The sequence below is a fragment of the Cnephaeus nilssonii genome (genome assembly GCF_951640355.1).
Source record: "Cnephaeus nilssonii genome assembly, chromosome: 2".
Lineage (NCBI taxonomy): Eukaryota > Metazoa > Chordata > Mammalia > Chiroptera > Vespertilionidae > Cnephaeus > Cnephaeus nilssonii.
Genome location: NC_137073.1, coordinates 62,009,676 through 62,025,113, shown reverse-complemented (window position 1 = coordinate 62,025,113; position 15,438 = coordinate 62,009,676). Strand labels below are relative to the sequence as shown.

Below are 15,438 nucleotides of genomic sequence, written 5' to 3'. Positions count from 1 at the left end.
GGGGTTTTATAGCAGGATTGAAGCTTTAAACCTTGAACTAGGGGAGACAATGCCTGTGTTAAATCTTTTGCAGTAGAATTTCATTGCTGAATTGCTGATGGAACAGAAGCTCTGTGGATTGGTGGGGCTCCCTCCCTCCCCTCTTTATTTAATGTGAGATGTTTAAACCAGTGAAAAGGAATACTCAATAAATTATGTTATAGGGCCAGATATCCTAGTTCATGCCCTTTGATTATTTTCTTTAGTTGCTATCTTGTCTTCTCTGGAATAATCTATTAATATTTTATGGCAGGAGAAACAGCCCTCCATAGAGCTTGCATAAATAACCAAGTGGAGAAATTGATTCTTCTTCTCTCTTTGCCAGGAATAGACATTAATGTTAAAGGTAAGTTCTAAATCTTTGTGGTCTAATCCAATATCTTAATATTTGTAATATTAAATAATTAAATGTCAATGGTAAGAAAAATCATTTAAGTATATTTTCTTACATTTCTTTAAAATATTACCAATAGCAAAACCAAGAAATTCATTATAAATTGATATATAGCTAGTAGTGCAGAAACATTTTTTGATGTCCATATTTTGATCCCAACATCAGTGTTCTAAAATTGTTTTAATATATTTAAATTTATTTTTCTTACAGTTATAAATATGATTGCACCCTAGGCATTTTTATCAGAGCATTCTATTTGTCTATGAAGCACCTAGAAAGTCACACTGATAAGAGGAGTATCATTACTTCACTACCTAAAGTCCTACTTTTGCTGTTTTAAAACTTGTCTTGATTTTTAATGTAGACAATGCTGGCTGGACGCCTTTGCATGAAGCCTGTAACTATGGCAACACAGTGTGTGTCCAGGAAATTTTGCAACGTTGTCCAGAGGTAGATCTGCTCACTCAAGTGGACGGGGTGACTCCTTTGCATGATGCACTGTCAAACGGACATGTAGAAATTGGCAAGCTGCTGCTCCAGCATGGGGGTGAGTGCATTTATGCTAAATGGGTTTTGATAAATTATCCAGTTTTTATGAATCTCTCAGAGGTTGATAGCATTTTATAAATTTAAGATCTATAAGGAAAGATGCTTTATTTTATATTAATGAAAAAGTAAAGATAAAAAGTCTCCTAGAATCTGAGCACCTTTTATTAAGAAGGAATTAAAAGTCTTTTCATAATATGTACTTATTTATTGTAGAATTAAGCCTGTTTAAGTTTGTGTATGAAAATGTATTTTTAATTGAGTGTGTTTGTTATAAATTAATCCTCATACTTAAAGTGTGTAATGTCTTTGTGAAACAGCCATTTCTGAAATCTTATTAATAAATAGATATAAATGTTCAATTGTGATTACTTGGATTTTTCATTCTTGTTTCATTTCCTATATATAACTGCTAACTCAATCTTTTTTAATGAGTCATTTCTTTACAGACTATTAAAAAAAAGTATCCTAGAATATCTTCATTCACATTTTGCAGTCAATTAAGTTAAAGTAGGAGGATTTTTAAAAGGTAATAAATGTTGTGCAGGGATTTGGTAATGGAGGCAACTTGAGCTTATATTCACCTTCTGCTTTTTCTGCTGATATTTTATCTTTGCTTTCATTACCCCACCCCTGTTCAATGACATTCTTCTTATATATGAACTTAATATAAATTTTACACCAAAATATTCAAAGCTGATTTGCATTTTAAAAGAAAAACAAAGGAAAACTGATGACTAGCTTACAATGCAAAAGTAAAGATTTATATAAATGTACTGGGATTTTTTATACCATTTTTAACTTGAAATTTAAAATTCCTTTCTCTCATAATTAAAGCTATTTGATTCTGGATGAAAATAAAAAGCGCATTTTCTTTTGATGTCTTTTTACAATATATCTCTCTCTTAAGAAAGGCTGTATAGCTTGGCAGCTTAAGATATTTGGTTATTTATAGTCTTCTCCTGCCCCCTAAAGGCCTTCATGTGTGTGTTTTACTGACACCATTTTATAATATATTTTCAGTACATTTTTTAGTACTATATGTTTATTGAAACATAACGCTTTATCTTCTAAGTGTTTTATTTTTCTATTCAACTGTGTATCTGACATCCCAAGCCAATATTTGGCCTTGCTTCAAATATTCTAAGTGATATAACAGCCATTATTATATTAAGTCCAACTCTTCAGAAGAGCATTATACCAACCAATGTGAATTTTTCTAGGGTCCTTGGTTAAAATGAGTCCCTTGTCCTAAGAGGAAATCTACTTGTACTTGCATTTATCAAGGTCCTTTGTCAATCATACAGACTTATCTTTGCTTTAGTTGTATTCTAAGTTTGGACTTGTCAAATGCTTTGATACCATCATTTTAATAACTATATTACTTTTTCATTGTGAGTCACTCAGTCTTGAGAGCAATAACTTTTAAGAGTTTATTTGTGTCTCTCAAACCTTTTTTGGTATCTCGTGTGTCTGCAATGTTTTGATAATTTTTAAAAATATGTTTTTATTGATTTCACAGAGGGGGAGGGAGAGAAAGATAGAAACATCAATGATTAAATTGATCGACTGCCTCCTGCACGCCCCCTACTGGGGATTGAGCCTGAAAACCCAGGCATGTGCCCTGACCAAGAATCCAGCTGTGAACTCCTGGTTCATAGGTTGATGCTCAATCACTGAGCCACACTGGCCAGGCAATGTAATTTCTTTTAACAGGAGTAACTGGTAGCACTTTTTTTGAAATATCAACATAATGAAAAGAAACCTAATATTGATTTAGAATTCTCTTTTTCACAAATTACACATGAATCCTATCATCAGTATATTAAATATATTTTATATAGACCCCCACATATGTCTGATCACATCAGTAAGAGTTTTAGTAGGTATAAACTATGCTCTTTCTATGGCAATATGATCTATATTATATAATAGGACCTTCTCATTGTCTGCTACTACTAAAAACTTTCTATTTTATGGCAAAGTGTATAAATAATTATAGGAGTTAACTGACATATATACAAATATTTCTTTACTGTGTGACCAAATACTGAGTTATTGTTTTGCTCCTTCTTCATCATCCTTTACTACCTAGAGGACACACTCTATTGTCAGTGGTTTCTAAGTAGATGGTTAGATGGGTTTAGCTAGAATAGATGGATGAAATCTGAGTTTGACCCAGAAGAGTTAACACTTTATTTTTTTAAAATCAGTTACCTATACTAAAAATTGAACATGAACAATGGTAAATGAAAGATTCTGTGTTTGTGCAAGGTTTTTCAGCCTTTGCACTGCTACAGTCACCCGTCATCAATGGAAGGGGCCTTACTTTTCCCTGTGATTTATGAGATACTTTAAGACTCTTACACAGAATTTAAGATGAATATTTTAGTTAATGTATTCTAGGAATGTTTAAATTTTTATTTCAAGATGACAATTTATGAAGTTTCATAAAAGTTTTATTTTTAATTTATAATCATATATATTACTTAGGCAATTCTCATTAGGCAATGGACTAGAATTTTGGTTTCTCTAAATGTACCTTTAGTCAGTCAATGTGTATAGCCATTTAATGTCAACATGAATTAGTACAAAATATGATTGTAAACAAAGTCCTGGGTGCTTTAGATAAAAGGAGAGAGAAAACAGCTGTTAAGCTGCCAAAATAAAAATGGTTTAACATTTTGCATTCTTTTCATAGGCCCAGTGCTCTTACAGCAAAGGAACTCTAAGGGGGAACTGCCCTTGGATTATGTTTTATCATCTCAAGTCAAGGAAGAACTCTTTGCTATCACAAAAATAGAAGATACAGTGGAGAACTTTCATGCACAAACAGAGAAACATTTTTACCACCAGCAACTTGAATTCGGCTCATTTTTACTTAGTAGGATGTTGCTAAATTTTTGTTCAATTTTTGATTTATCTTCAGAGTTCCTCTTAGCTTTCAAAGGGTTAACTCATCTAAATGAAATGCTTATGGCTTGTAAGAATTATAAGGAAACCACCAGTGCTCATACTGACTGGTTGTTGGATCTTTATGGTAGAAATATAAAGACTTTGCTGAAACTCCCAAATATTCTTAAGGAACTCCCTGAGAATTTAAAAGTCTGTCCTGGAGTACACACTGAGGCCTTACTTGTGACATTGGAAATGATGTGTCGGTCAGTCACAGAGTTTTCATGATGATGCCAAAAAATATGAGTCAACTTTCTAAACCTGCTCAGCTTGCTTTGTCATTTACATGCTCATTAACATATTTTATTTGATTTGATTTATTGACAGAATTTGCAGCCTTGATGAATTTTAAAAGCACTTAAACAACTTGTACAAAACTATATTTAAGCTTTTCTGTCTTTTTCTAGTATGGGATTTGACTCAAAAGTTAAAAAAAATAGTTTTGCTTGATATACACTGCTTTCTTTCATCTTTATGATTATTTTTTTCCCAAAAGTGATATTATTTATCTATTTATATTGTATATGTAAAAATTTTTTAATTTAAATATTTTTTTCCCAATTAAACTGTAATGTTCTCTATTCTAGGTATTCCAGGTCTTAGAATCATGGCAAGGATATTCATGCAAATGTTCACCTATACATGTAGTTCCCTGTTTCTCCTCTGTAGACTCTTGGACTAAAATACCTATTTTAGTTTTGTGTGTTTCTAAAATAAACATTGCTAAAATTACAATACTTCTTTTGGTTTTTAAGTGCAGTGGATGTGCAGAGTTTAACAATATGATTTCTTGATCTATTTTATTATATCAATTTACATAAAAGTGTATTTCCACTCTGTGTAACCAATACTCTATAAGTGAAAACAGTCTCTTTAGTAAGTTTTATGAAATATTAAGATTATAAGTGAAAACTAAGTAATAGATTTCAGATTATCTAAAAATCTTAATGTACAGTATGAATTTACAGAGCAATAACATTTCAATTTGCCGTTTTTTTTCATAATAGCTACTTATTGTAAAACTAAAAGAAAGGGTGTGGATAATAGCCACTTTTGAAATTGGAGTTGCTTTATTAGTGGGAATAAGTTACATTGTGATACAGCTGGAAAAGAAACATTAAAACGTATATTTAGCTTTTATGTAACTATATTGATGATCTCCCAGCAATTAATCTGCTAAAGAAACACACTTCCGTTTTATCTTAGAAATAGATATTTTAACAAAATACAAATGCTGAGTGTTTTATTATTGAGTTTATAATCTAAATTGAAAACTCTATTAGTATATCAGCTCTGATTAAAATCAAAGTTATTTTTCTCTTTAAATCAGTAATTGGTATACATATTGTAAATATATTAGTTGTTCTAGTTAGCGTTCAAATATGACATCATACAAGTTTTTTTATACATTTTTATTGATTTCAGAGAGGAAAGGAGAGGGAGAGATAGAAACATCAATAATGAGAGAGAATCATTGATCGGCTGACTCCTGCGTGCCCCCTATTGGGGATCGAGCCAGCAACCCAGGCATGTGCCCTTGACCGGAATTGAACCTGGGACCCTTCAGTCCGCAGGCCAATGCCCTATCCACTGAGCCAAACCAGCTAGGGCACAGTTTTTTTTTTTTTAATCTTTACTGAATCTGCCAAAGTCCCAGTGATGAGAGGACATTAAGGAACATTAAAATGTTCATAGATTCCCCAGATAATGAATAAGAACATTTTTATTCCAAAGAGTAACCACTTTACTTTATAGTTGAAGGGATCCAGAATAACATTTGCTTTGTAAACTAATATAAACTTAAAAATATAGACTTTGACATCAGACTTAGTTTCAAATCCTTGTCTAATTTCTTATTACTGGTAACTAAATTGCAAGGCAAGTTCCTTTCTGAGCTTTAGTTTCCTTACCTATCAAATGGAGATAACACCAGGTATCTTCGTTGTGAAGAATTGTTAGTGCTAACACCCGATATGGCACTAATAAAAGTTACTTCCTTTCTAGTTCTTACCTTCTTTTTTTAGTTGTCATGAATAATTTAAGTGAAAATATAGGGTTTTGCACTGCTAAGAAAAAGTTTTTAAATTTAATGTTCCGAAGAAACACTCATTTATTTGCAGTTGGTATATTTGAATTTCTAATTGCCAACTTCTACAAGCCATGCTGACATGAAGTATTAAACACTCAAAGCCATTGAGGTCTCTGTCTTTAAGAATGTGTTGCAGCTTTGCACTTCTGCAGAAGCACAAGTTGGTCCAACATAAGTTACTATGCTCTGTGGCCTAGTTAGCAATACCAATAAATGTACATGAACCTAACTAAACCTGCAATGAGAACATTCCCAATATAAGTTCTTATAATTTAGAAAACATAATTGCCTCAAATCTATCTTAGAGATGGAGGGAGTCCAAATTTTAATAAATTAATTAAAATTCATAGTCTTTGAATCCTGACTTTTTAGTTAGTGGCTGAAGATAGGCTGGGTAATGTTGTTCTTCACTGTATTCTGGCAGAGTTCATATCATAGTTCAATGGAATTGGTTTTTTTGTGTGTTTTAAAGAGCCCATAAAAGCCCTTAAATACAATACAGTTTGAAAAGGAGATTTCTGAGCTGTTGAAATTCAGTTTTCATTATGCGTAGTCCCCACAAATACTAGGAATATAAAAAATTTAAAATAGCCCTGGCCGGCTTGGCTCAGTGGCTAGAGCGTCAGCCTGTGGATTGAGGGATCCCAGGTTTGATTCCTGTCAAGGGCACATGCCTAGGTTGTGGGCTCAATCCCCTGTAGGGGTCGTGCAGGAGGCAGCCAATCGATTCTTTCTCATCATTGATGTTTCTCTCCTCCCTTCCTCTCTGAAATCAATAAAGAAATATATTTTTTAAAATTTTTAAATAGTTCCTAGAAACTCCTTAGGAAGGGTCTCTATAAAGTTAGAGTTTTCTAGCTTGTTAGTTCTTAATTCCCTAGGCACAATAAAGTGGTTGAAGTATGTACATTTTTTGTCATATTGTTAACTCCAAGATGACTAGGAATACATTAATCCTCGTACAAATCAAGTGTGAAATTAACCAATGTTTTAAATTCTTCCTTTCTTGAACACCTATTACTTACCAGGTGGTGTGGTTGATGGGCTGTCCACAATGAAAGGAGGAAAGCTTATAGTCCAGGAAGGTAAACTGGCCTTAAATATTGTTAGTTTTATTGTCTTCTGTATAGGCTGTTGAATAAATTAATTCCAGTTTTGCACATTTCTAAAATTTACATTAATGGTGCTCTGTTTTAGCTTTTAAATGTGAATATTACAAAGGTTTAATAGTTTAATCCTTTGATCAGTATGATTTTTAGCAATTTTATTTTAGAGTGAATAGAATAAAGGGTATGCTTTTGCATTCTTAATGAACTAGTACTCATTCCTAGGTAAACACAAATGTATTAATGCTAGTATAGTTTATATAAATGCCAGGAAATGCTTTTTGTTTTTGTTAATGCTGTTATAGAGACTTAAATGAATATCTCCATGTGAAAAAATTATTGGTGGAATGTGCAATCCATATGACTTTACACACCTTTCCAGTTAAGTGATGAACTTGATGAGAGCCTGTCACTGTTGTTCCTTAATCAGTAGGAAGGGGTCATCTTTGAGTGACATGAGGCATTCCTTCCCTCAGGCATTTATCCTGTGGCTTCCACACCAGTCACACCTCTTTTTGACGTGCAGTTTGCAGAATTCAGAATGATAATTGTTTTTATAACAAACGTGGATTGAGTTAGAAAGGTCAGTGATGGCATCCTTGAAATTAATAGCTGCTGATGTCAAAACTGGAGAAATGCAACAGTTAACTATTTCTTGTGAATCAATTTATCAAAAGATTCACTTTGTATGTTATAATGAATTTTGGGAGGATATATTTTGGTGGTTGCTTGCTCTGATATAGAATTAAATATTTTTAGACTACTTAATTAATTTAAAAAGGTTGTGGTACTGTTTTATTTAGCTCTAGGCATCCATCTTTCAAGATACTACAAATCCTAAAAATACTAACGGAATACCTTTTCAGAAGAAACAAATGTAAGGTATTTTGACATCATTGATTTTAGATGTTTAGAAAAGAGTTTTCCCTCTTAAGTAAATACTAATATTTGAGAACATCCAAAATATTTTTAATCATGTTTTCCAGTTTATAAAAGCAACAAAGACCCATAAACATCTTTGTTTCTTGAGACGTGAATTTATGTGAATTTTTAGAGGGGGAAAATTCTATTAAATTATTTGAAAAAGAAGCTTCTTAATAATCGGCTCTTTAGATGTACTTATAAATTACCAGTAAAATTACATTTTTTGCATATGTGATATATAAATATTTTCTAATATTTTTATATTTGAATTCAGTACTGTAAGTCTTTTATTAGCATAGCTATGTACTTTTGGTTATAGATGCACTTACACTATAATTTTTAAAAAAAGTGAAAATCTTGAAATATATATAACCCTTTGTATTAGATATACAATTGACTGGGGTTTTTTTTTAATGCTGTCTTTGTACTGTTGAATATACACATATATTTTCATTTTTAAAACAAATAGTGAACTCATCTGGCTTTTTAAACTACTAGTTGGATTATGATCAAATAGTATAATTAGCAGAGTAACTAGTTATTATGAAAACTAATAAGTATATAGTTATATTAATCTTAATATAAACATATTTCTAATTATATCTAATAAAGATGGAATATGCAAATTAACCATCACTCCATCACAAAGCTGGCGGCACCCAGTCCCCTCAGCCCCACCGGAGTCGTCCTTTTAGCTCTCGCCGCAGTGAGGGGCAAGCAGGCCCCCGCAGAGAGCAGACAACAGGGTCCTGCTTGCCCTTGGCCGCAGCAGCGAGCCAGAGAGCAGACAGCAGGGCCCTGCTTGCCCCTGGCCGCGGCGGTGAGCAGCAAGCAGGCCCCCACAGAGAGCAGACACCAGAGCCTGTGGCAGTGACGAGCAGGCAGGTCTGCAGAGAACAGAGAACCACGGGGAGCGGGCCTAAGCCGTCAGTAGGACATCCCCTGAGGGCTCCCAGATTGGAGAGGGTGCAGGACGGGTTGAGGGACCCACCTCCTACCCCCCATCCCCCATGCATGAATTTCGTGCACCAGGCCTCTAGTAAGTATATAACATTATTTATATAATATTGCCTTTAACATAGACCAAAAAAGTAATAAAAGTTCCTTATTTAAACACAAGCTGTCTCCAATTAAAATTGAACTATTTCCTCCATTTTTTTTTTATTATGACCCCAAAGCTTTATAGAATGTTCAATTCAGATTTGGTAAATCTAATTTACTTCCTTTCAAAAGTATCTAAATTGGATCAAGTGAACTTTAATGCATAATGGGTGTTACACATTAATAGAGAATGGCTAACTCCTTTGGAACATATGATTTAGCTCTACCAAAGAATGGACAGTTTTAAAAAATGTGCTTAGCACTTCCAGCAGGTAAATTGTACTGAACTGAAAATCTGGAGTCCAGCTTTAAATTTACACCGATTATGCTATCATTTATCTTAATAGTAGATGAACTAAAATTTCCAATGATTCTCCGTTCTTCTGTCTTCAAATGAAATAGTCATGTTGAATAAAATCATTAATCTTAAAGTGGTGACAGATAAAAAAGAACTTAGTTTGTTGTCAGTACTTCTCAACTTAAAGGTTAGGTCAGCAATGGTTTATGTCATGACACTGATAAATTTTTCTAGTGACCAGAATTGTTTGATTTATAATAGGTTTTGTTTTGACTTCATCCTAAAAATATATTTTTAAAAATTTTCTATTGCTTCTCTTTTGCACCCTAGAGACAAAATTAGAGCAATAACTGAAATTTGGTAGAATTAAAATACACATTTTAAAGAGTATTTTATGAAAACTAAAAAGAATTGTAATGAAATCTGGGCAAAGGGATGAGGGGGAAAGTGGGTAGGAATCATTCTGGTTTAAAGGAATTAAAAAAGTAAAGATTTTTAGATGCTGTTTAATATATTGATTGAGAAGTTAGGGAAGGTATAAAATCAGATATAAGACATATAGACAAATCTCCTAATCTCAGGAATAAATTGTGTCTTTGAAAAAATGTTAATAATGTTTAATATACCAACAGTGAAGATAATTCTTTTGTGATAGGGTCTTTTAGGTGAAATTCAATAGAAAACAAAAAATAAGAAAAATATCAGTTTTAATGGTATCATCAGAAATAGGATACAAACGTATTTTGACTAGTAATATTCAGTCTTCTCAAGTTTAGGCAAATCTAGATTTCTCATTTTTATTTTCTTGTGATTTCAGTTCTTTTACTCTTTTTAAAATACGTTTAAGTTTATACTGTCATGTTATAGGAGGAAATGGTCTTAAGGAAAGGTTCAAAGTCATTTACAGAAAGTGGCTGGAAAAAAAGAGGCTGAATTGGTTCCTCAATGATATTTTTATTGACTAATTTTAGTTATTTTTTAAAAAGAGAAACTATTTCAATGTAATTAAAGTATTCTCTAAGTAAAACCACACAGGGGTAAAGATTGTAAGCGAATGCATTGCTAATGGTTGTGTTTGTGATACAATTTTGAATATTTCATTTTCACTTCTCCAAATTTTTGTAATGAAACTTATATTTGTTTTTAATTGGCTTCAATAGCTAATTTATTTTTGAAAGCAGTGCTCCTGATATAGGTAAGAGGATCAGTCCTGAAATTTTCTAATGGTGTCATATTTAAACTGGCATCTACTGGATTTTTAAAATATAAAATATATTTTAAAATATACCACTTTTCTTCAGTGTTGGATTTATTTAAACACTAGAGGCCCAGTGCATGAAATTCATGCACTTGTGGGGGTCCCTTAGCCCGGCCTATGCCCTCTTGCAGCCCAAGGGGAGCGGGCCTAAGCCAGCAGTCAGACATCCTTAGCACTGCTGTGGAGGTGGGAGAGGCTCCTGCACCGCTGCTGTGCTTGCCAGCTGTGAGCCCAGCTCAGGGCTTCTGGCTGAGCAGCACTCCCCCTGTGGGAGCGCACTGACCACCAGGGGGCAGCTCCTGCATTGAGCATCTGCCCCCTGGTGGTCAGTGTGCATCATAGCAACTGGTTGTTCCACCGTATGGTCGATTTGCATATTAGCCTTTTATTATATAGGATAGTATCACCTAATGCAAATCTCAAATAACACACTTATACTGTATTCCCCTCCTTTGAGAATAAATCTGGTTTATCTTGTCACTGATATACTTGTTTAATCTTCATTGTAATTCCCTTGTAAGTATTGCCTCACCATGTTGGGTAAGTCATGACTCCTTAGTGGAATTCTTAAGTTGCCAAAGGTTGAACTTCATGATAACATGTCTTCACTATCACCTTTTCTGATTTTAGAAGTATTCATGAAACCTTAAAATTACTTGTCCTCTGGTGGGTTGTTGTTTTTTTCCCCCCCTCTCAGATTCAACACCAAAAAGCAGTGAGACAGTAAGATTAAATGATGGCTACACTTATCAAAGGTTGTACCTTAAATGACTTTGGAAGGAGTTCACTAATATATTAATAAACTAGAGGCCCAGTGCACGAAATTTGTGTATGGGTAGGGTCCCTAGCGGCTGCCGGTCCTTGCCCAGGCTGCCTGCTGCCACTGGCCTGGGCAGGGCCAGTCAGGGGGAGGGGCCACAGGCAGTTGGCTGGCTGGCCCTGCCCTGGGTCAAACTTCCAATCAAACTCCTGGTCAGGGGGACAATTTGCACATTAGGCTTTTATTATATAGGATTGCGAATTTTTTCTTGTATTACCATAGATCTGTAAAACATTCACTTTTTAAAAAATATATATATATATATATATATATATATATATATATATATATATATATATATATATATATATATTATTGATTTTTTACAGAGAATAAGGGAGAGGGAGAGAGAGTTAGAAACATCGATGAGAGAGAAACATCAATCAGCTGCCTCCTGCACACCCCCTTCTGGGGATGTGCCCACAACCAAGGTACATGCCCTTGACTGGAATCGATCCTGGGACCTTTGAGTCTGCAGGCTGACGCTCTATCCACTGAGCCAAACTGGTTAGGGCAACATTCACTTTTTAATATAGATCTTATTATTTACAGCATCGGTGCAGGTACAAACAGCCAGCCATCTACTGAGAAATCTGAGTCAAAGTATCTTGCCACAGTCCTCCAGAGGTTCTTATTTTGCCCCTCTTCTGTGAAGGCCAGGGAAATGGCTTCTTATAAGGTACTGTTCTAAGTAATACAATGAAAATACACTGTTTTAACAGTTGTTTTATATAAATGCATTGGGTGCCTTCATCATAATTACAGAATGCTGGAGAGAATATCACATCAAGGTGTTTTTGAGGAGGAGATTTCTCACCTGCTTGCCAGGGTTATATCACAGTCATAAGAGATCGTGGGAAATCAAGTAACTTGGTGTGTGTCCTTTGTGTTAGCATCAGAGTGCCACAAGAATGGATGGTGTGTACCTGGCACCCTACCCCACAAGAGTCAGATCCCTGACTCTTGGTGATCAAGTGCTGAATGTTTTGTGATAACACGCCCACCCCACCACCCCCCCCAAAAAAAAGTTTTTCTCTGTTATACCTGAAAATGCATTTTTTCATCCTACAAGGAAATTTATAAAGTCATGTTCGGCAACTTCAAATAAAGTGGAACATTACGTTGGTCTGTTTTAAAACTACTCCGAGCATTCATAGTATGTGGAATTTTCCAGGTGGGTTCCCATGTGCTTCAAAAACCCTGCTATGGTTTGCTCGTTTTCTGTGTTAATGGAATCTGAAGTCTTTAAGAGTTCTAGGACTAAGGTAAGTGATAGATATGCCATTATGTAAGGTTGGGTCAGAACTTGGGTGAGCTACCTCCCTTATTATAAAACAAAGACAAAATCACAAACATCCCTGTCTGTATAGTAGAAAATAGATATTTAAATCTTTATCAAATTTGATTGCAATAAATTGTTTTCCATAGTTCCAGTATTACATGTTAGACACAAATTTTGACTTGTAATTGTCGTACTCACTCCTATATAAAAGGAAGAATGTTTTGTGGAGATGATATAGAGTTTAAAGTTTTCTACTTCTTTGAGTAGCTTTATTAAAAGATCTCTGAACTTAGAACAAGTAATGGCATATCCTCCCCCTCACTTTGTTTTTTCCCTGTGGTCCAGCTGTAACTATAATTTATATTCACTGTTATTGCAGGTATGTCTCCAGTAATCAAGAGACAATTAAGAGTGGTTGGGGCCAGATGTGCACCTCTCGCTATACAGGTAGCATTTCCCCTAAACTTGTTACCATTTTGAACTCTGGTAAGATAGCATGCCTCAAGTTGACCCTTGGCATTCTGAAGCTTGTCTTTGACTAGAAAGTGGAACTGAGCTTATATTATCACCTTGCCTGAGAAGCAGCAGCAGCAGCAGCCATACTCGGCCAGATCTCGGTATTTCATCAGATGCATTCCTGATGGTTTGAAGGTTTGCTCATTGACTTTCAGGTTGGTCATTCCTTTTCTCTTTGGGAGAATTACTTTATTTTTGCTACAACTGAAAATACTTGGGCACAAAGCTACTTTCATAACTATTTGTTTAGCTTGATAAAAAAAGGTTTCAACTTGCAGGGGTGGGGAACGTCCGGCCCACAGGCCTTATAAGGCCCTCAAAATCATTTGGTCTGGCCCTGCCAAGGTATTAGGGGTGAGTTAATTAAATGTTTGACCAAATATAGGAGGCTAATTTTAAAGTTAATAATTTTGTATGTCCCTCAAATGATGTTATAAATATCCAATGACCGTTGGCAGAAAAAAGGTTCCCCACCCCTGGTTTAGAGTAACACTGTTAATTGACCAGAGCAGCTGTGCTATTTGGTTTCCTTTTTAAAAATGGAGTCATATAATTTTTCAGTGACATTTGGAGACGCAACCATAATATAAATAAACCTGTCTACAAAAATATTGTTTGTGCATAGAACAGTTTTATATTGTCAGTTTTGAGTGTGAAGGATGGAAGATCCCAATGACTTGAAACTTATTTGAGACCAATTGTATATTTGGTTGTTTCACCTTTTGGGGTAGGAGATGGGGGTTAATCCAGATCCCCTGGTAAAAGTACAAATGTAAAAATTATGTTTTCAGCAAACCTTTCACAGTGTTGTTAGTTTCAATAGCATGTGACCACTTTGGACATTTTTATTTCCATAATGTTCTTACATAATGAGAGAATTTCCTTGATATTTCTTAAATCGCAGAGATTCAGCTAGAATAAACCTTTTGATGTTACTGCCATTCTGCAAATGTAAAAAGCCTAAGGTATAACAGGTTACATTTTCACTAAAAAAAAACAAAAACATGTTTATGGGTTGTTGTTGTCTTCAGTGAGTTATACCAGTCATCCTAGGAAAGAGAATTATAATTTAAAGGAATGACACTATTGTAAGTATTCATTATGTTATTTTCTTGTGGTTTTAATTCATACTTGTCTGAGCAGTTAGAAAAGGCTGATTCTAGATATTCTAACGAAATGAATAGGCATCTGTCCATATATATTCAATTCAATAAGTCCCAGAATTTAAATAAGTATTAATTTAATAATAACCTGAGGCTTTTTCAAAAAGTGTAATGGTGGCTGTCTTTATTTGTATTTCTAGAGCATTAGCTGCCTTATATATATGCGAGTACAAAAGTCAAAGATAAATATTTAGTTACATTTAACAAATGTAGAAACTAAAAGCTTCGGAGTAAGACTTGTTAATACAAGAGTAAACTACATTCAGTATTAGGGACATTTAGATATTGAGATCAAAATGAGGGAAGAAAAGTTCCTATGAGTAAGAGAGCTTACCACTGAAGTTTTCTTCACTTTTAAATACAAAAGATACTTTCATAAATATGTCAATTAAATTTTGCTCTCACTATACTTTAGCTCCAGAATTGATTTTAATTGGGGTGATTATTGCCTGTGACAGGGCAAGTCATATAGTAGGTACTCAATAAATATACCACAAAGCAAAGTTATCTAAAGAATCTGTCTATTCAGATTTTCCTTGTGCATAGAATGATTCAAAAATATTTTGGAATCCCTACAGAATCCATCAATTTGAGTCCGTGGAACAGTACCAAAATGAACCAGAAGTACTAAGTTCTTTTTATAGATGAAAAAAAGTTAAGATATGCATTTCTTACGAAGTATCGTAGTTGGAATATGAATGACCTTCAATGAATTGACTCACTAAAAAATACTGAGGAATATATTTAGTAGTTCACATGATTTCTGTATTTAGCCATTTAACTAGGTGTCAGACATCTTGAAATATTTACGTGGCAAATCTCTCAAAAACTAAAGTTAAACAGCTCTGTAAACCCCTCACATAGGGGAAAGAGTTAAAATTTTACTAGACATAGTCTCTTGTTTTTAGCCTGTGAATGTAGTAGTTTCTAAAAGCAATGAAGATTCC

General features: G+C 34.1%; 1 protein-coding gene across 4 annotated transcripts in view; it reads left to right on the top strand.

Moving 5' to 3' along the window:
* SLF1 (SMC5-SMC6 complex localization factor 1) overlaps window positions 1-15,438 on the top strand; it is a 78,212-nt gene that overhangs the window by 60,625 nt on the left and 2,149 nt on the right. Inside the window, exons 19-23 of one of the 4 annotated variants that reach the window (XR_013815115.1) lie at window positions 293-385; window positions 798-980; window positions 3,681-7,108; window positions 12,083-12,795; window positions 13,192-13,254. Coding sequence is in view for 1 of the 4 variants with exons in the window: in XM_079798976.1 (XP_079655102.1) it covers window positions 293-385; window positions 798-980; window positions 3,681-4,162 (758 nt within the window). In the remaining 3 variants the exon portion in view is untranslated. Of the gene's footprint in view, window positions 1-292; window positions 386-797; window positions 981-3,680; window positions 8,251-12,082; window positions 13,484-15,438 lie in introns of those variants that run through there. The other 3 variants (XR_013815114.1, XR_013815116.1, XM_079798976.1) reach the window with 3 other exon arrangements.